This window comes from Sapajus apella, unplaced genomic scaffold, assembly GCF_009761245.1.
Source record: "Sapajus apella isolate SASKATOON/1434 unplaced genomic scaffold, GSC_monkey_1.0 scaffold32, whole genome shotgun sequence".
NCBI lineage: Eukaryota > Metazoa > Chordata > Mammalia > Primates > Cebidae > Sapajus > Sapajus apella.
Genome location: NW_022436972.1, coordinates 11,103,202 through 11,125,863, shown reverse-complemented (window position 1 = coordinate 11,125,863; position 22,662 = coordinate 11,103,202). Strand labels below are relative to the sequence as shown.

Sequence of the window (22,662 nt, the reverse complement as noted above, 5' to 3'; positions counted from 1 at the left end):
AGACCTAACAATAATCTTGAGCACATGGACATTATACATTCTACTCTGAAAAGGATTGCAGAATCTCTTAAAACTCAACAAAAGAACTCTCTAAGATACAAAAGAATAAAACTGAGGCATAAACATGCAATGAGTCAGATGTTCATATGATTAAAAATAAGTACCTTCTTTATAATGAAAAGGAAAAGTAGCTCGATGTGTTTCTTAAATATAACTAACTGAAACAAATCTCAGCTGGCAACTTGAAGTTGCTGATGTTTCTTGGAAAGAGTTCACATTCTCAGGTTGATGCAGTGTTCCCTCCCACAACTCTGACATGTATATAAACTCTGAGCTCTGCAAAGCCCACTGCCAGTTCTCTTCGTGGACTAACTGCAACGGAGAGGCTCAAGATGATTCCCTTCTTACCCACGTTTTCTCTACTATTGCTGTTTGTTGTTAACCCTGCAAACACCAATGGTCATTATGACAAGATCTTGGCTCATAGTCGTATCAGGGGCCGGGATCAAGGGTAAGTCAGTGGTTTGGTTTTATAAACCATTTTTCTTGTTCCTTAGCTTGTTATATGTTCAAGTATACATGAAGTTTCTCATATATGCCTGAGTTTCTTTTTCTCTAATTATTATAAAGTAATAGGAAAGAAAGGAAAGTGTGAGTATCCTGTGATTTATCTATGCACTTTAAGCTTTAAGACTTAATTACTGTCTAAAGAACTTGAATATAATTGCTTTTTATGAAATATTTTGTAATGTTAATCTAATTAACAAAATTTAGTTAGGCTTCTTTTATTATTTAATTTATTTGTGTTTTTATTTTCTTCCGTCTAAAATTGGGATTTCAAAATTTAAAAATCTATTGTTAGGGACTATCATTATGTAAACGGCTTTGAAATATCTCACATGATGTTAGAGAAAATTTATTTAAATTACGTATGAAGGTTAAATACTGGGTAATGTAACTAGTTCTCAGAATTCTTTAAAGCATCTAAGTTACTTTTAAATTCTGAATTCTGTAAAATTTGCAAAAGCAATTTATATTTTATTGAACTAATGCAACTACAACTAAACATTTTAAAAAATTACATGTAATTTTGTAATTTATCCAACCATTTATAATTTTTTAAGTGGATCTTGGCACTTCTTCCTATGCCTCACAGGGATTTTCATGATGTTCAAAAGCTTCTCTGACTTACAGTGAAATAAGATCTCTATCCCTTTAAGAAGGGAAGGACAACCTTAAAATTGTGACAGAGGGTGTTCTAATCTGTTGCTTCCATTCAAAAAGATAAATTCTCCTTTATGCAACCATATTGTTTAAAAGTTAATATTAGCACTCGTTTACGTCTGTGATTACTTACCTAGAAAATTACACAGTATAGTGTCTGTGTACATAGTAAATTTTGTCTCGTTTGCTCTCTGATCTCTCATTGTTCCAGAGAGCTCTGAAGTTATGGCCATCCTCCAACTAAGCACATGTTTGGTTTAAAAAGGGTCACTAGATTATCCACTATTAAAAGCAATAAGGCACATAGAAATATAATTATGTTAGTACCATCTGAATATTCCTACTTGGTTAACTTTTAGAAACACTTGCATTTTGCTCTCAGAAATGTATAATTTTTTTTCTAAAGCTAAAGTCTGAATTGACTTTAGCTTTTTCAATTCAGAAGGATTGGGTCAAAAATTAGATTTGTACAAGGCTAGAATCATATCTTTGCATATCAGATCCACATCTTAACATTTTCTTCTATCATCTGATCTGTAGATATGAAAAAAACAGTCATTATTAGGACATTAACTTTTTGCCTTTCCCTCTATCCTCCAGCCCAAATGTCTGTGCCCTTCAACAGATTTTGGGTACCAAAAAGAAATATTTCAGCACTTGTAGGAACTGGTATCAAGGTGCCATCTGTGGAAAGAAAGCGTAAGTCCTATTTTTTTCATAACATGTCAGTTCCAAAAACAACTTTATGATGTATATGCCTTCCCTTGGGTGTACACGCCGTTCTTCTTGAAAATACTGCCCCAAATTGTGGGAGTTATTTAAAGAAAAAAAGGAATACACACATGAATAAAGAAGTTCTCCCTGCATCTGCGCTATTACCAATAGAACTCAGATTTTCCCCTGAATCCATGTGACGTGGAAGCCAGAAGGAAGCAGATCACATGGCTATTGATTGGGTATAGAATTGGTGTGAGTAAATGATTATGTTGTTTCTACGCCTGGTTTGGCCCTCTTTTATCTTAGGCAAGTCACTTAACCTCTGTGACTTAGTTTCCTCACTTTATAAAAAAGTGACCCAGAACAAACTGATTTAGAATATAAGGGGTTCTGAGTTAAAAAGTTAATGTTTGCTTGCAGTCATTTGGAAATTGTCTGAAGTACTCCATTTTACCTCAAAAGTTTTTCATAAAAGTTTAAAGTTAAAAAATACTTGAGTTTTATCTCTTTATCTAATCCAGATTCCCTGCTCAAGATGTTCCATCCCCAGAGGTCCACAAGATGATAATGGAAGCTCATTGTTATAGATAATATCTCAATAGCCCAAAGGATGATTATGTTTTAACACATATTTCACTGGTTAGCTTAAAATTAGAAAGCATTATTTATCACTTAATAGATATGCCTTCTGGTTTGTTTCACCAATAAATATTGAGAGAAAAAAAGGTAATAAACATTCTGGACATTATTAAGGTCAAGAACCACTCCTGTGATCCAAAATCTTTATTTTACTATGAGGGAATGAGTCATAAATAGGGCAAGTAATGCAATCAGAAATGTTGAGTTGCCATCCCCAGTCAAGAAAACAATGCAAGCAGCTCCTCCCTGCCTCCTATTAATTTGGAGTCCACCCTCAGTGAAGGATGCCTTGAGAATCAAAAGATGCAAGGAAGAACCTGATTAATACATCAGCATTAAAATTCAGTTTCCCTAAGTTTGGGTGGAAGAATTGATTGGAAACTTATTTCTAAGCTAATAATATTGGTATAAATACTAAATATGGGTCAGGAGTGGTGGCTCACACCTTTAATCCTGGTACTTTCTGAGGCTGAGACAGGTGGATCACTTGAGGCCAGGAGTTCGAGACCAGCCTGGCCAACATGGCTAACCTTGTCTCTACTGAAAAAACTAAAAAAATTAGCCAGGTATGGTGGTGGGTGCCTACTTGGGAGACTGAGGCAGGAGAATCGTTTGAACCTGGGGAAGAGGAAGTTGCAGTGAGCTGAGATGGCACCACTGCCCTCCAGATTGGGCAACAGAATGAGGCTCCATCTCAAAAAATAATAATAATATTAAATATGGAATCCCTCCTGTAGATTTGTCTGTAAAACATGGATTTAATATCTGTATTATAGAGTTTCTGAGAAGATTAAATGAATTGATGAATGTGAAATTCCTAAGTAATCATAATGCATAATATCAGTTGTCCTTAAAATTAAACTATTTTTAAAAATTTGTAGATGTAGATAGGAAAGGAAGTTGTAACCAGATGCCTATTTGAAATGTACAAGATTATCTTTATTTCTAAGTAAGGACCATGTATACAAGGCATTTAACAAGGCATGTATATACGGCATTTAACCTTAGCTGGGTTGCATCTCCATATGGTAACCAAGGCTAGAGGACCTGAGGACTTCATAGACAATCCCCTGCTTATTGACTTAATAGAGTTCAACTTGATATTATCATTTAACTTCAACATTATTCTTATTAGTGTGCAGACTTCTTCCAGACTTGTGAGTCATTCACACAATTATAATGCAATCAGTTGTTACAGTGATCTATGCCGTGCTGCAAGCTAGGCTCTAGTAGGGACTCTAAGGCTCTGAGTTTTCCTCTCTTTGTTCTTTATATTCTTGGATACCATGAAGCACATTTGAAATGCACTCTAATTAGAAAAGAAATGACCTTCACCCTGAAATATTAGGGAGAATGTTTATTACATCCTTCCTAGAAGATTGAGAAGAATGCCGTCAATTTACTTTAACCATCTAAATACATGAGTGATGTCAAGACTTGTACAGAGGCTGTGCCAAAATTCTTTCATGTTTCCCATTTAAAAAAAAACCATAATTTTGAAGGGGGAGGGTTTTTTTTTTTTTTTTTTTTTTAGCTAGCAATATAACAGTGTCCCTTTTGTTCAATTATATTAGCTTATTTTTCCAAAGTAGCTTCATTTTCAAAAGAGTAGTTACATCTGAAGTAAATGTAAATGCTAATTTCAAATAATCAAAGAAATCAATAATATTGACAGGAAGTCTGCCTGGTCTGCAATCTGCTTGCTTATGCTGAGATTTCTAGAGATATCTTCAAGACTTTTTGATCAGATGACAGAAATGTTTGCCTTCCAGTTGGACAATTGCTTTGGGGATTTGGGAAAAGTAAACTGAGCAGGCCTAATGAAAAACATGAAGCTTCCTAAGGTTAAGATATTGCCCAAAATATATATTGTTCTGGTAATATAGTATTCTGTAAACCTCCTCTAGAGAATGTCTGTGACATTTTTAGCTGGTGTTTCATGAAATGTTAGATACTAATCTGAAAACAAAGATAAATTTCTCATGTGTAGAGCTGTAGGTAGCAATGATTATTTTTTTAACTCTTGTTTTGCCCTACTGACCATATGGGAACACTGAGTTTTTGGTAGCATAAATGTTCTTCTGAAAAAACTACTTATTTTTCTTTTCAAAATATCTACTCAGAGATAAGCACATTGTTCAATTACCAGCTGATAATACAATGAACTGTTAGAATTTTATCTCATCTAGTGCATTAATTCTCTACAACTGATCCTTGTTATATTAACATATGCTGTATAATTTTTTGTTAAATTTCCTTTTCCATTCACTATTTTACTTCAAGTAAGTATTATTAAGCTCTGGACTAAGCACATTTGTATATTATTTTTTAAATTCTTTGCAACATGTGCTAAAGCTAATACATAAGCAATTCTTGATCTTTTCATATCCAATTATCAGATTTATTTACATACAGCTCATGGAAATAAAATTATTTAGAGGCTATATTAGGACTTGCATAAGGCTCCTATATAGCTGTTTCCAATACCAACTATTCTTCCAATTATATTAAAATTAGAGAATAACTTGAAATGGGTGTTTCCCATTTAATTTTGTCTACATTTTTATCTGTCTACTTTTCTTAAGCCAATATTTCATGCCAGAAATTTTTTATTAACAAATAGAGAATGAGGATCCGATGTTATAAACAGGATGACAAATCCTAGATAATTACTTAATGGACCTGGGTTCAGTTTGAAAACATTTATTTACTTTTATTTGACTGTATAAGATTATCTCTTACATCATTAAAATTTTTGCTTCTTGATAGTTTGCTCTTACCATTTTCATCATACTAAAAAAAGATTTTATTCTTTTAGTTGCCAATCTCTAGCCCATGTCTAGATTATTTTATTCATTCATACTTCTTGAATACAATTATGACAACTAGATAAAAGGCCAGAAAAGAAATAACATCTGAATTAGCTGATTCATGTTTAATTAGTGAATTACAAAATAATTAATCTGTAATGGTCATAAATTGTGTAACATGATAGGTATCAATTAAAATTTACAAAACAATGTGCATTTTTTTACTTGTAATAATCCTCCTGTTTCTAATTGTTGCTTGATACATGTACCTTTATATTTCTATTGAAAGGACATTAGTAATTATGTAAAATTTTAGTTAAAATAGACTATATTAGATGAAGTTCAGAAAAAATCTATAAAATGTGAAAAAAATTAAAATTAGCATTATATTAATATAATCATGTATTAATACAATCGTAGTTTTCATTTTATAAGCAATATATATATAATTTTAAATTACTATTTTCTCTCAAAATATAGTAAATTAGATAACGTTATTGTGTGTGTATTTTGATTTCTTGAATTTTCTAGTCTGTTACCTTAATTATTGTCTATAGAACTTAACACACTTTGTTAACTTTAAACAGGATGCCATTTTCTTGACTACTGAACTCTAATATTAAAATAAACTTAGATTGCTTTTTAAAAACTTTACAGAAATAAAAACTCTTTAAAGTTGGTGTATAATATAATAAAATTAATAACTCTACCAATAATTTACACCAAAAATAGCATTATTTTAGTTAGCAATAGATAGCATTTTATCAATTCAAATGAGTTAATGTATTTTCTTATATTTCCAATGATCTTTTATTAAAGCACATTTCTAGCCATTTTTAATTTGCAAAATGATTTCAAAAGCATTATTTCATTTGAGATTCACAATTACTCTGTGAGTAGGTATTATAGCTACTGTATTCAGGTTAAATAGTTGGGGAAACAAAGACCCCAGTTTATTAAATAACTTGCTCAAGTTCCCATGTCAGCCAAGTAGTAGAAATGGGACCCAAATTGCATTCCCATTTCTACTGAATTGCTGAATCAACATTCTGCAACTTTTCTATAGTACCATGAGACTGTAGCAAGAAATCAAACTCATGTAAACATAGAAAAAGTTAGGGGGAAAAAAAACACCTAATTTTTAGAATCTCAACAAATTATGGCAGTAAGTGAAATATTTTGTCAAATTTATGTCAGAATGTAACCTTAAATATTTTAATATTTAATATTAATTTTAAATTTTAATATTTTAAAATTTTCCCATTTTAATATTAATTTTCTTCAATGTACAGGACTGTGTTATATGAATGTTGCCCTGGTTATATGAGAATGGAAGGAATGAGAGGCTGCCCTGCAGGTAAAATCTCAATTTTTTGAATTAAATAAGGAACATGTTATATGCAAGGAAAAGGTTGAGGTGGCTTGTGGAGAAGTCAATTGTATGTGTGTATTTCAGCACCATCCTAAATCCAAGATATGTCCCTCCGATTTTTGTGTTAATCATGAATTTATCACAATGATAAAATATAAGAAGACATTTCTCATGCACTGGATGCTGGGCAATACAACGAAACTTAGTCAGAAATTTAAGTCAGTTCAGCTTCCCATTAAGGAACAAAACTCTTTATAAAATCCCTCTCTTTCAACTTGTCTAAGAACGTGGAACTTCACTACTTGGCAAAACTTCATCTTCTCTAGTTGAATAGCTCTGATTTTATAATATTCCTTATATAGAAATTTGGTTTCCTATACCTCTGCCAACTAGAGAAAATAATAGTTCATCTATTTCCTCTTTGAAATGGCAGCCATTCAGATATTTCATGCCAATCATCACGCCTTTCCGCCAGCTACCATCTCTTCTTGAATAAAATCTTCTGTTCTCTGGGCTAACTATCCCCAATTCTTCCAATGTAACACAGACTCTGACCCTCCCCATTATAACACCAACCCATGGAATATCTCTAGTCCAGCAATCTTTTTTCTGAATATAAACCCAGGCTGATATTTAAAGTCCATCCATGTTGGTCTGAGAAGTAGAGAAAATACCAAGATAAGTAACTGATTTGGGGAGATCTTGCACTTTGGATAATGTCATTGATAACTATATTACATCATTAGCTTATATTGAATTTTGAATCAATTAAAATTGATTACAGATAACACACACTGTTAAGTCAGGTCTCTAGGATTTGTTTTTCTCAATTTAGGCACAGGAATTACATGGAAACTTGTGAAATTTAACCTTTTTCATTTTGACTCAGTTTCTCCATTTTAAGGGTCTTTTTAAATCCCAGTTTTATACTTTAATAGTTGTTTAACCAAGTCTAAGGATATTCACAAATTTAATAACCGTTTCTTCTATGCTATTAATCAAATTGTACTAATTTTCAAATCAAACAGGGTCAGAAAAAATAAGTTGATGGTACATTACTCAATAAACTCCTTCAGGTTGACATTCACGGATGAATCTTTCTTCTGACGTTCAGGAGAAATATTCTGGAAGCATTAAGTATTTTGAATTATTTGCTCCTAGAAATTGTAATGAAAACAAGCAGGCCTACATATTTTTTAGAGACTCAAATCTATAAAATTGATAGATTCAAATAACAGAAAATGGTGAATTGTAATTGAATTATTATTGACGTAGCAGGATTGAGATCTAAATAGGTTAAATGTTAAACCAGGATGATAATAAACAATTTCTTTTCCTCAGCACAAAGAATATGTAAAATAATATTTTTTCAACAGCATTTATTATTTAGCACTCAAAAGATAACTTTTCCATAAAATTGATTATTGATCTAATTTTATTTCTAAAATTATTACATGGAATCTTGTGAAATTTAACCTTGTTCATAAAGTTTAAATGATTGTGAATAACATCCTGAGATTATTCTCAGTACTTATTAATTTCTTGATTATTTCAGTCATGCCCATTGACCATGTTTATGGCACACTGGGCATCGTGGGAGCCACCACAACACAGCGGTATTCTGACGTCTCAAAACTGAGGGAGGAGATCGAGGGAGAGGGATCCTTCACTTACTTCGCACCGAGTAATGAGGCTTGGGACAACTTGGATTCTGTAATTCATTACTTTTTCAATATATTTACTTTGTTGATATTGTTGTTTCATGTTAACTGATTTATTAACTTGACTATTAATAGAAATTTTATATTGTTCTATTGTATACATATGAAGATACATAAAGGGATGAGTTATTGAGGGAAGTAAAATATCTTAATACATCTGCAAATAAAATAACTCTCCAGGAGACTTATACATTAATTTTTTTAAGAAGGGGAACCAAGAATCAGCTAAAAAGGCACTTATCCTGTTGTACTTGTTTCCTCTCTCCTTTTTGTTCGTGAGGAAATATATATGTAATTTCAGATAACATGTCTAACAGAAAGGTAAGTTAAGAAGCCTGCTGAAATTTAAAATTATCATAAGCTGTGTTATATAGCTGTATTTTATTATGTATATTTAATTATATGTAAATATACATGGATGTTCGGATTGTCAAATTTGTATGCATGTATGTGGATAATTAAATGAAACGTGAAAACACAATTGATTTTAAGACATTTGTGCACAGTCTAATTTACAATACCCTAAATTATTACTCAATTTCTGAATCTATAAAACTGATATAATGTATTTTCATTCCTACTTTCTACTAGATATGGAGATGAATTGATAATTATAACTAGAGCCAAATATACTTAATAAAGTTTAGGCATACATCTGTAGGCATTATTGGCTACATTAGCTGTGTGGTTAGTTGCTTGATTATAGAACTCTCTCTTCTGGTTGTCTTTCACCACATCTCTAACCACCTCTCCTGTTCTTTTTGCTGACTCATCTTCTTCCTTGACTTAAAGAATGGAATTTATAAGAATTTCTTCCAGCAAGATGACCCTGCTCTTTAAATGCACTTATCATTGTTTCAGTTATCACTTTAGGGCATAGAAACATTATGTCTGTGCTTGTTGTTTGGACTTGTTTCTTCTTGGAACTTCAATAGAATATTTCTATTGTTTACCTTAGTATTTATCCCTGGATATACCATCTGCATCTTTAAATAAAAGTTATCTAAAACATATGCCATTTTATTTCCCCCATAAATAATAGGTTTTTTATTGCCTTTTCCCCCCAATTGGCACTACTGGTCTCAATGTTCAGATTTGAAAATTTTGAGCCATCCTTACCTCCCCTTTCTCCAATTCTTTTTTTTTTTTTTTTTTACTTTAGGTGTATACTATATCCAGCATTTCTCCCCATGTTATTCCTCCCCACCCTCCCCACACCCCCATCTCTCCCCTACCCCAATTGCCCCCAGTGTGTGATGCTCCTCTCCCTGAGTCCACGTGTTCTCATTGTTCAACACCCACCTATGAGAGAGAATATGTGGTGTTTGGTTTTCTGTTGTTGTGTCAGTTTGCTGAGAATGATAGCTTCTAGATTCATCCAAGTCCCTATGAAGGACACAAACTCCTCGTTTTTTTATGGCTACGGAGTATTCCATGGTGTATATGTACCACATTTTCTTTGTCCAGTGTATCATTGATGGGCATTTGGGTTGGTTCCAGGTCTTTGCTATTGTATACAGGGCTGTAATGAACATATGTGTGCATGTGTCTTTATAGTAGAATGATTTATAGTTCTTTGGGTATATGCTCAGTAATGGAATTGCTGGGTAAAATGGAATGGAATTTCTATTTCTAGGTCCTTGAGAAATCATCACACTGTCTTCCACAATGGTTGAACTAATTTACATTCCCACCAACTGTGTAGGAGTGTTGCTATTTCTCCACATCCTCTCCAACATCTGTTGTCTCCAGATTTGTTAATGATTGCCATTCTAACTGGCATGAAATGGTATCTCGATGGTTTTGACATGCATTTCTCTAATGACCAGTGATGATGAGTATTTTTTCTTATGTTTGTTGGCCTCATATATGTCTTCTTTTGAAAAGTGGCTGTTCATATCCTTTGCCCACTTTCGAATGGGATTCTTTGTTTTTTTCTTGTATATCTGTTTTAGTTCTTGGTAGATTCTGGATATTAGCCCTTTGTCAGATGTGTAGATTGCAAAAATTTTTTCCCATTCTGTTGGTTGCCAGTTTGCTCTAATGATGGTTTCTTTTGCTGTACAGAAGCTCTGAATTTTAATTCGATCCTATTTGTCTATCTTGGCTTTTGTTGCCATTGCTTTTGGTGTTTTAGTCACAAAGTTCTTGCCTATGCCTATGTCCTGGATGGTTTTGCCTACGTTTTCTTCTAGTGTTTTTAATGGTGTTAGGTTTTATGTTTAAATCTTTAATCCATCTGGAGTTAATTTTAGTGCAAGGTGACAGGAAGGGGTCCAGTTTTTGCTTTCTGCACATTGCTAGCCAGTTTTCCCAACACCATTTGTTAAACATGGAGTCCTTTCCCCATTGCTTGTTTTTGTCAGGTTTGTCAAAGATCAGATGGTTGTAGATGTGTGGTGTTGCTTCTGGGGCCTCTGTTCTGTTCCATTGGTCTATGTCTCTGTTTTGGTACCAGTGCCATGCTATTTTGATTACTGTAGCCTTGTAGTATAGTTTGAAGTCCAGCGGTGTGATGCCTCCAGCTTTGTTCTTTTTGCTTAGGATTGTCTTGACTATGCGGGCTCTCTTGTGATTCCATATGAAGTTTAAAGTGGTTTTTTCCAGTTCTGTGAGGAAGGTCATTGGTAGCTTGATGGGGATAGCATTGAATCTATAGATTACTTTAGGCAGTATGGCCATTTTCACTATATTAATTCTTCCTAACCATGAGCATGAAATGTTTTTCCATCTGTTTGTGTCCTCTCTTATTTCATTGAGCAGTGGTTTGTAGTTCTCCTTGAAGAGGTCCTTTACATACTTTGTTAGTTGTATAATTGCTGTTAGCCTTATCTCATGTTTCATCTAAAGTGATCCACCTAGTGCTCTCATTTCTGCTGTACATTACCACTCAACTTTCCTGAAGCCTGATCCTCATCATTAAATTCCAATGCCACAAAATCTTCAGTGGTTCCTCATTGCCACTTTATTTTACTTCTTAGGACATTAAAGTCATCCACATTATTGTCCAACATGCCCTTCTGAAGTTCTTTCTCAATAGTATCTGAGAAACATAAAAGTATGTATTAACCAAACTGGACAACTTTTGCCTTCTTGGCATTCACTCTAAGTCAGCACTGGATTTAGAAGACAGCCACATCATTCCTATTAATTTAAATCTCATCTCCTCTTCAAGATCTGTCTCCAAACTACTTCTGAAAAGCTGTTCTTATTTGAGCCCTGAAAGCATTTTTCCCCTCTGTCCTATATCTTATTTTATCTACTTTTACTTGCTGCTATATGATAAACACCTTAATGATTGTGACTTTATGCTTTACTTATTATGTTTCCCACAGCATTGAGTAAAGCATAATATAATACATGGTATTAGATAGATAAAAAGGTACAGGATGATTGAATTCTTGAATTTGCTATGAAATAAACATGAAACCCTGTGAAAACTCAAATGTTGCATACAAATATAATGTCATTTTTGTTTTGTTTTGTTTGCCACTTAAAATAGTTTAAATATCTGATAATTTCATATCTCCCTAATTCTTATCATTTTATTATTTATATCAAGATTGTCTCTTTATCAACATATTCACTTTAAAAATTGTGCTCTAAGCACTCTATCACATTCAAGACACTTAACTAAGTATCTGAACTTACAAAATTCCTTAACCAGTTATAATAATATAATTTTAAGTTATTTATGTGAATTTTGTATGTCCATCTGATAATGCAAGGAGAAATAGCAAGAGAGTAGATATAGGGTGATCATAAGACTTTTACTAATGATCCACAATAAATTAAACTTCTATCATTGCAATTTTTCCTAGGATATCCGTAGAGGTTTGGAGAGCAATGTGAATGTTGAATTACTGAATGCTTTACATAGCCACATGGTTGATAAGAGAATGTTGACCAAGGACTTAAAAAATGGCATGATTGTTCCTTCAATGTATAACAATTTGGGGCTTTTCATTAACCATTATCCTAATGGGGTAAGTTTTTTCAGTAAAAAGTACAATTATGAAAAGTACACTGTTAAAATGCTTCTTTAATTTTTTCTATACTTTTTATATAATGCTCACAAAAATAATAAAATGTTAGTGAGAACAAGTAAGTGCTATATTATGACTTTCCCCCCAAATCTGGGGCATGTAAATTTCCAATCTAGTTATAGTGATTGTAAAGGACAAATTACATGAACAGTTAGTTGACAGGAGACAGGTATTATAAAAAAAGAAATTTTGTTAGTCGATGTATTTGAAATAATTTATTGTAATAGCAAAAAGAGTAATCAAAGAATGAGTGTTCTCTAGCTACTGTAACTGAAGTTCTTGTGTGTTTGGATCAGTTTTTGCAGGAAACTGCCAATGGGGTCATAGGACTTTTTCCATAGCCAAATTCTCAGGGACAAACGAGGTCAGTGATGAAGCAATATTTAGGAAGTTCTTGTAATAGAACTAATTATATCTATACAATAATTATTTGTTTCTCCCTCTCAAAACTTATTTTAGGACTAATTAGACTTCTTTATGTCATTCATTGACCCACATTAAAAAGTTTGTGACTATCTGCATAAAAGAGAGGAACAAAAGCAATAATTGGAAAGAAAAAACACCTTTGCCCTATGTTGCTGGATATGTTAAGTATGTCTAGACTTGGGTTTTGAATTGGTTCCCTTTTCTCTCACAGCATCTTTTTTAGAGATAACAACATGTAATCCTTCATCCACAGCATTTACATTTAGGATATAGCTTCCCTTTTGCTAGTATAAAAGAAAAACTGGGAATGGGCTCGCAGTCTCAGTGGTCAATGGATACCTCTAATTTCAGCACTTTGATTTTTCCAAATAATTATAGGTTGTCACCGTTAATTGTGCTCGAATCATCCATGGGAACCAGATTGCAACAAATGGTGTTGTCCATGTCATTGATCGTGTCCTTACACAAATTGGTAACTCAATTCAAGACTTTGTTGAAGCAGAAGATGAACTTTCATCTTTTAGAGTAAGTCCAAGAGCACATTTTCTTAGGTCATTGAAATCCCTCCTCGTCTCCTGCCAAAATCTAAAAACAATAGAAATGCTATAAATCTGGCAAAAATGTTACAAATATAGTTCTTGGAATGAATACTATTTTCATTTTAAATGTGAGAAATCATCTTCTCATATGAAATAATATTTCTATGAAAATGATAGACTAAGAATGGTTAGTCATGTGGCTGGAAGGTGTTTAGTGCATTTAGAACGTGTTCGTCTGTTATTATATCTACTGCCGGATAGTGCTACAGTCCCACAAACATGGGCAGAATTTCCATTCTTGCAAACACAATTTGAAGACAGTTGGAAAAGACATCGTTGTGTCAAAAAGTAAGATTTTGAAGCTCTAACAAGAGCAAACCTGTATAGTGTAGGAATCAAATTCTTCATGTCAGCCTAGGCTAAGCATGTTGTAGTTTTCTTTTGGATTTACAATGTGAAAATCTCTAAAAAGCACATTTTTGTTTCAGGCAGCTGCCATCACATCGGACATACTGGAAGCCCTTGGAAGAGAAGGTCACTTCACACTCTTTGCTCCCACCAATGAGGCTTTTGAGAGACTCCCACGAGGTGTCCTAGAAAGGATCATGGGAGACAAAGTGGCTTCTGCAGGTAGTTAAATGTTTTCCCCTCTAAGAAGTCTCCCAGCATTCTGAGCAGGAAATAAAAAAGAGGCTAGTTCTTGCCAGTAATGTTAGATTTAATAAGCAAAGGCAAGGAAAATCTTTTATTCTGAGGTATAACATGAGTCTTTCAAAAGTCCTTGAAAGAGCAGGCAGGGTGTAATTCTTAGATAATAAGAATACTCTTAAGATCACATTCTTTTATATTATTATTATTATTTATTATACTTTAAGTTCTGGGGCGCATGTGCGGAATGTGTATGTTATGTAGGTATATGTGTGCATGGTGGTTTGCGGCCTCCATCACCCCACCATCTACATTAGGTATTTCTCCTAATGCTTCATACTGCTTTCAAGTAAATAAGTAGTAGATATTCAGAAGAATTAGCAGGTTTTGGAAAGAAATATTAGGTCATCAAATTTTAATATTGTAAACATGCTATGCAATGCTTTTAATTCTGTATTTATGCCAAAGGGTACTATTGAGTTATGAGAATTGTATGGTTCTCTTGGCCCACTAACTACTGATACACTGAAGGATTTGGTGGCTTTCCAAGCTTCCTTTCTATTGTTAGATAGGTTTTACATTGTGCTTGCATACTTTACATACTCCACCTATCCCGAAATACATTTAAACAATTTAAGATGAGAAATTTTTGGGATGCATGATAGATATAATGTAGTTGAGGCATAGACCCCTCCAGAGGTCCCTCAATAAATCACCTTTATTTAGCTACTTTCTAGAAGTTGCCTTCATGAAATAATTTGTTTTATCCTCAGCCTCTATCGACCTCATTAAACGTTATGTACAAATATTCTGCTATGATCAGCTAATACAAGATACTGCCCTTGGGTATTTTGGAATTTAATAGGCCTTCCTTTTTCTTAAATTTTGGTAGAGAGGGGTCTTGCTGTGTTGCCCATGATGGTCTTGAACCCCTGGCCTCAAGGGACCCTCTCACCTAGGCCTCCCAAATTGTTGGGTTATGGGTGTGAGCCATCATGCTAGTCAAAGGTCTTCTGAAACAACCAATTCTTGCTTTCACATCAGGAGCTACTTTCTGATGACAGCTGGAACTTAATCTGCCATGTTTTCTAATACCGCACAAATCATTTCCTGAAGTAGATCTTCTCCTCTTATAATTCCTATGAAGCTGAGCTGTTTCTATTTTGTAGTTGATAGGAAAAAACTTCTAGAACACAAATAAGATTTTAAAGCTGTTAGTGAATCCTTAAGTCTTACCACATTCTAAGAAATACTTAATTTCCGAGATCGCGCCACTGCACTCCAGCCTGGCGCCTGGCAACAGAGCAAGACTCTGTCTCAAAAAAAAAAAAAAAAAAAAAAAAAGAAAGAAAAAAAATAAATACTTAGTTCCACACTGAAACACATCGTTTCAGAGTAAAATGTTATTTCCCTTGATCTGAAAGCTAGCGCTCTTTATTGTGTTCTCCAGCTCTCATGAAGTACCACATCTTAAATACTCTCCAGTGTTCTGAGGCTATCATGGGAGGAGCAGTCTTTGAGACACTGGAAGGAAATACAATTGAGATAGGATGTGACGGTGACAGCATAACAGTAAACGGAATCAAAATGGTGAACAAAAAGGATATTGTGACAAATAACGGTGTGATCCATTTGATTGATCAGGTCCTCATTCCTGATTCTGGTAAGAAACGGTTTTATATATTTTTACAACTTACTATAATTTACCAATTATGCTGCCTCAAAGAGTAAGTTGGTGAAAAATGAATGTGCAGTATAAAGAATGGCAGGGAAAGCGCTAACTCGATAAATAGTGAGATACTTGAGCTCTTCATAGATAGTGTAGTAATGGGCACTCCACGCATGAATCTTTGGCTTTCCAGGGTTCTGACATCTAATATTTACAAAGGTTTTCACAGTGCCAGAGTTTTTCTTGGAAAAAGAAGGAAAGATCCGACCAAATGGTTAGCTTTGGATAAATGAAAAGGCTATAGAATTCACAGGGTAGAGAGATAGGAGAGATGAACAATAGAGAATCAAAGAAACATGTAGTAGGAAGACAGAAAGATACTTTCCTTCTGAAATTCATTGTGATTATCAGCCCCTTCCAAAAAATTGTAGTGGAACTCTTTTACAAGGGAGGGGAAGGATGTTTTACCATACTGAAATTGCAGTAATAGCTTACAATATTAGAAAAGAGACAGGAGTTGATTTAGTAGTTTCATGATAGAGATAATAGCAATGACGACATTGTTAGGATGGTGATGGTTTATTTTTCAGCCAAACAAGTTATGGAGCTGGCTGGAAAACAGCAAAGCACTTTCACGGATCTTGTGGCCCAATTAGGCTTGGCATCCGCTCTGAAGCCAAATGGAGAATACACTTTGCTGGCACCTGTGAATAATGCATTTTCTGGTATGTACTGGACACTGTTGTTCTTATTCTCTTCCTCACACCTTTTTTTCTTTATGATGACTGTTTGCAATAAAAAAGAATACATGTTTTACGAGGTTGAAAGAATAAATGTTTTATGATTGTTTGCAGTAAGAAAGCGTACAGGTTGATTAGTTTCTGCACTGGCTACACATACAATGTGTTAGTACTATGTTGTCTCTACTAAAATGTTCTTCATTTCAAAACATTTTATTATAATGAATAATAGCCTACAGGGAATGAAAGTTTGTAATAAAGAGTATTCACAGGCAGGGTGTGATGGCTCATGCCTGTAATCCCAGCACTTTGGGAGCACGAGGTCGGGAGTTTAAGACTAGCCTGACCAAGATAGTGAAATCCCATCTTTACTAAAAACTACACAAGTTAGCTGGGCGCAGTGGTGCACACCTGTAATTCCAGCTACCTGAGATGCTGAGGCAGGAGAATCTCTCGAACCCGGGCGGCAGAGGTTGCAGTGAGCCAAGATCGCACCACTGCACTCCATTCTGGGTGACAGAGCAAGACTCCACCTCAACAAATACATTAATTAATCAATTAAAAATATTTTAATAAAGGATTTTCAGTTTCTCTGTGAATCTATTATTTCCAGCACAATAAGGATGCATTGATAGGTCTTTTAAAAAATAAAGCTGATTTCTTTATTTGATACCAACATAATAATATTTAGAAATAAATAGGTGTATTTTGCAACTCATAATTTGGATAGTAAGGGTGTCAAATTATAAATAAATAAAATGACAAGATTATACACTTCCATATCATGATTTAAAATAGTATACGTAAATATTTCACCTAGTAGTCGCTATTCACAGACCATGTTCAGATTCACACAACCTGTCACCTTTCTCAGGACAATGATTTCACAAAGACATATTTAAATTGTCAGGCAAAATTTATTAATTAAAAATAGGTAACACCATTTTTAATGGTTTTCCAAATTTAGTATTTTCCAAATACTAAATTGTGATATAGAAAACTATTAATCAAAAGAAAAGTGATTTCCTAGAAATGCTGCCTTCCTTCCTTGTCATAATCATCCCCATGTATTTTGGCAGCAACCCATATTTAAGAGGTTGTTTGTTTTGATTCTCTTTCCAGTAATCAAGATTAATTTAGAGAGGATTCATCAATAGTTTTTCATGTGACTAATGGACATCTAATTCTTCAGAAAAAACCTTGGCCACCATTAAGGTGTAGCATTTGCCAGTGACCACTATAAAACTATGTAGCCCTTACAGAGATGAAACTCATTGTTCGAATGGATTGGAACTATATTATTGTCATTTGATACAATGGATCACCAAGTTTCTACTTAGTGAATTGAATTGTCAGTTTTGAGCATTTAGTTGACTCATATATTATATGAGTTCAAAATCCATGATATTAATAATGTCAGGGATTACCTGTTTACATGATTCCCTCTCACCAGGAGAAACTTTAATGCTTTCTAAATAAAATCATGCTCTTTCTGAATGAATTTATTTACAGATGATACTCTGAGCATGGATCAGCGCCTTCTTAAATTAATTCTGCAGAATCACATTTTGAAAGTAAAAGTTGGCCTTAATGAGCTTTACAATGGACAAAAACTGGAAACCATGGGAGGCAAACATCTCAGAGTCTTTGTATATCGGACAGTAAGTAAATCAGAATAAAATAAAAAGTCTGTCAAGTGGCATGTCAAAGAATGCTGTTTCAATGAATATTTCCCAGAATTTTATGAATGTGGTTTTAATAGTAAATATTCCTGGAAGCATCAGGGAACTGGGTAGCTTGGATGAAGACTGTGAGCAAAGTCCACAAAAAGTGCTATGTATTAAAAACTCAGATCATTTGCATGTGTTTCATTATAAATAATTTTGTGTTTTAAAGCATCAATTATTTTAAATTCTAGAAAGCACTAAATTTTTATAAACTTTTTATTTGCAGAGTACTTTATAATTTACAAGATAATTTGTATGTAGGATCAAATATGCAAGGTGATATTATACTTGAAAATAACCAGCCAGCACCTGAATACGTTTTGAATAATTTTCAAGATAAACCTTTATTGACAAATAGAGATTTCTGGACTTTATAAAATGGTCTTAATGTATTTTATTTTAAGAGACATAGTTTCACTGTCATCCAGGCTGGAGTGCAGTGGCGCAATCATAGCTCACTGTAATCTTAAACTCCTTGGTTCCAAGGGATCTTCCCACCTCAGTCTTCTGAGTAGCTAGGACTATAGGTGCACACTACCACGCTGGCTACTTTTTAAATTAATTTTTGTTTTTTTGAGACAAAGTCTCCTGTATTTCCCAGTTGGTCTCAAACTTCCAGCCACCAGTGAACCTCCTACTTCGGTCTCCCAATGTGCTAGGATTATAGGCGTGAGCCACTGCACCCAGCCCTAATGTACTTTTGGATGCAGGAAAATTTATAGAAATATTGCTTATCAAAATTACAGGGCAACTAATGATACATTTAGTATCTGTCCAGATAACCCATGCAGCTACAGCTAAAACAGTTCACAGGAAGTCAGGCGTTACCTAGAACTGAATCTGGCACATGGCAGCAGCTCCCTGTGTTCCAAAGACACATTTTTAAGTATGCATTGAATGGGCTGCACTTTAAATTTTGTGTATACATATATATGTGTGTATGTAGACATATATATATATATATATATATATATATATCACATTTGTTAAAAACACTATAAATATGTCAATGATTTGACTTATAATGATGAATAGGTTCTTACAGTTAAGAAAATAAAGTAAATATTTGTGAAGATCCCTAAAAGCACTAAAGTGAGGAAACTTTACAGATGGTCTTGACCAAAAGAGGGTGTGGAGAAATAGTTCAAATCTAGACAGAAATGATAAAAAATGTAGAAGTGGGATTCCATGAAACTTTTGTAATTTGTTGACAAAACACCTGCCTGATCCCTACGGTAGCTTGACTTATTTAAAAAAAACCAGGCTGGATAAGAAGTGCCTTGTGAGTTTGTGTGAGCAACTGAAAGACGCTGCTAAGTGGCCTCAGACAATAGGCTACGTCTCAGAAGGGCCGATCCAGAAATTTAATTATGTAGTTACATCTATATGCGAAAATTCAAGCAAGGAAAAGGACACTCCATACCTTTCTTTCCTTTCCTAGTCTGTCTGCATTGAAAATTCATGCATGGTGAGAGGAAGTAAGCTAGGGAGAAACGGCGCTATTCACATATTCCGTGAGATCATCAAACCAGCAGAGAAATCTCTCCATGAAAAGTTAAGACAAGATAAGCGCTTTAGGTAAGCCTATCAGTGGCACGTCCACAAAGAATGAGAGCTATTGGCATATTTTTCTTTTATAGGAAGTATCCCAAAAGACATTTGCATGGTTGAAAATATAATTTAGAATAAAATGTCAATATAAATGTTTTCAAAGTTGATATATGTTTTCACTGCTACTTCCTGGTGCACCATAATATGATTTTGTGTGTAAAAACAAATCTAACAAAGTAAACTACTTCTTGACATTTTTCTTACAGTTTTTAGAAATTGATGGTATATATAGCAAAGATGATTTTATGGAGTATTAAATGACAAAAATGCTTCTTTTTTGTTATATGTGACCTTGTCAAGTTTTATAGAATGAAATCAGTTGAAAAAATTTTTTTAATTTTATTGTATATTTCAGTCATTTTTCATAATAAAACTTTTAACCTGTAAATTATATTTGAAACACTTGAAAATGTATAAGCAGTTCTCTCATGCTTTCCACAATACATGGATTCTGTTCTATTACATGCACTGTATATGAAAATACCTAAATGAAAATCTGACAAAATAAATGTACATCCTTCCCATTTAGCACCTTCCTCAGCCTGCTCGAAGCTGCAAACTTGAAAGAGGTCCTGACACAACCTGGAGACTGGACGTTATTTGTGCCAACCAATGATGCTTTTAAGGGAATGACTAGTGAAGAAAAAGAATTTCTGATAAGTGAGTAGAAGTGAATTCCAGATATTTTCCCCTTCATTTCAAGATCTCTTTTCTTTCTCAAGCTTTCCTGTCCAGATTTCTGCCTTAAAAATATCCCCTTTTTGGTATTCATGGCAAGCTTTAGTTTCCTTTAATTTCATCCACTTGGGATGTGTGGAGGGTCACTCAGTAATCTTCTTAAACTGCTTACTGTCATACTATTGAGCTAGATGTTCACTTAGTGGTTTCTATTAAAGACCATGTAATAAGGGGACAAAGAAGAAAACAGTTATAATTTAGAAAATAATTAAATTTTTTCTTCCAGTAAGTTAAGTTCTATTTTGATTAGCCTAATTGAAGTGACTCTATGTTTTGACATAGCATTGCTATTTATTTGAGAAAATAATGACATCCTGAGAAAGTACGATATGGAAAAAAAATAAAGACAAATAAATGTTTTGTTTCTTAGTCCCTGTCTATCAAAAAGTCATATTATTGAATAAAAAATGTATATTTTTCCCCTAGGGGACAAAAATGCTCTTCAAAACATCATTCTTTATCACCTGACACCAGGAATTTTCATTGGAAAAGGATTTGAACCTGGTGTTACTAACATTTTAAAGACCACACAAGGAAGCAAAATCTTTCTGAAAGGAGTAAGTTGCCTAGAATGAATTTATGATTGTGTTCATCCATCATTAAGTTATCTAAATATTCACCCTTAATTAAATGTCGTCATTGAAATTGCCTCCTATTTTGATAGGCAAATGATACACTGCTGGTGAATGAACTGAAATCAAAAGAATCTGACATCTTGACAACAAACGGTGTAATTCATGTCGTAGATAAGCTCCTCTATCCAGCAGGTTGGTAATTATTGAACTCACTGATGGGCTAAGTCTTTTTTAATATGAACCTAGATTTTTATTTTATGCTTTCTTACCAACATGCATTTAATATTCCTCTTCATAGACATACCTGTTGGAAATGATCGGCTGCTGGAAATACTTAATAAATTAATCAAACACATCCAAATTAAGGTATTGAAAGTTACTTGTTTTATTTCTAATATGTAAAACACATATTAATGGCTTAACATAACAGACTAGAAATGTGCGCATTAATGAGTAAATATATATTGGGCTTGGATTGCTCTTTGTTGTTTATGTACCACTTGCCCACCTGTAAAGAAATGACGTCATTTCTTTGTGGTTTTGTTCAACAAATATTTATTTAAAGCTACACAGGACCAAGGATTGTATAAAGTGTTATGAAAAATATGTATTTAAATTGGACATGGTCATTATTCAAAAAGTTTACAGTCCAATTTAGACAACTAAAATGGTAAATAACTAAAATCTATCATTCAATACTTTCACTGCAGATTATAATGGAAAGATCATTCACTTAAAAAGATGATCATTAATCACAGATTAAAAGCAAAGGAATATTTTTCTTCTTTGTCAATGTAGGGTAAAAGTAGCAGAAAACAGAAAACAGTGTTTAACAAATATATTTAACTTTGGATTATTCTATAATTTTTAAATCTCTGAGTAATTAATCCAATGATTTTTATGCCATCTGACCTGATAGCATCTAATTGGAAGGTGATTTATATGAGGACTTCACTTCTATTAAGTGTAATAATAGCTTCACTATTTTTAATTTAGTAAAAATTAAAGTGGTGCCATGGTTTTGTTAACACAACTATTGCATTTCATGTTACTAAATATAAACATTTATTTTCAGTTTGTTCGTGGTAGTACCTTCAAAGAAATCCCGATGACTGTCTATAGTAAGTATATAATAAATATTGGCCACATAGGTGGCAAGGTATGAAAAAAGAAAACAATACATTTCTTTGTATTTACAGAGATTATTGATAATCTGGTATTTAGAATTCCAAACTATGGCCAGTCGCATTTCACTTGAAACAGGGCTTGAGGTCCCAGATAATATTCAAACCCAATGAACTTCTTTCCCACTCACTGGAAAAACAGGAATGCTATGATATGAGAAATATAGCAAAATATAATATAATATTAGTGTGGCAAAGAGGCAGGAAAAAAAAGACATATAAAGGGAAGAGATGGCATAAAGAACCTCTAGAAATATCTAAAAATTCAGATGTGTG

The 22,662-nt window shown here is 33.5% G+C and overlaps 1 protein-coding gene across 7 annotated transcripts in view; it reads left to right on the top strand.

Moving 5' to 3' along the window:
* Nucleotides 1-278: 278 nt before the first annotated feature.
* The window catches only part of POSTN (periostin), a 36,793-nt gene continuing 14,409 nt past the window's right edge, over nt 279-22,662 (top strand). For 6 of the 7 annotated variants that reach the window (XM_032294515.1, XM_032294512.1, XM_032294518.1 and 3 more), the window contains exons 1-16: nt 284-511; nt 1,825-1,923; nt 6,683-6,747; nt 8,318-8,475; nt 12,305-12,469; nt 13,334-13,480; nt 13,983-14,124; nt 15,593-15,805; nt 16,402-16,536; nt 18,064-18,212; nt 19,720-19,856; nt 20,419-20,549; nt 21,054-21,184; nt 21,292-21,394; nt 21,501-21,568; nt 22,278-22,323. In XM_032294515.1, the coding sequence (XP_032150406.1) occupies nt 393-511; nt 1,825-1,923; nt 6,683-6,747; nt 8,318-8,475; nt 12,305-12,469; nt 13,334-13,480; nt 13,983-14,124; nt 15,593-15,805; nt 16,402-16,536; nt 18,064-18,212; nt 19,720-19,856; nt 20,419-20,549; nt 21,054-21,184; nt 21,292-21,394; nt 21,501-21,568; nt 22,278-22,323 (2,008 nt within the window). In that variant the 5' untranslated portion in view covers nt 284-392. Of the gene's footprint in view, nt 512-1,824; nt 1,924-6,682; nt 6,748-8,317; nt 8,476-12,304; nt 12,470-13,333; nt 13,481-13,982; nt 14,125-15,592; nt 15,806-16,401; nt 16,537-18,063; nt 18,213-19,719; nt 19,857-20,418; nt 20,550-21,053; nt 21,185-21,291; nt 21,395-21,500; nt 21,569-22,277; nt 22,324-22,662 lie in introns of all 7 variants that reach the window. The other variant, XM_032294516.1, reaches the window with a different exon arrangement.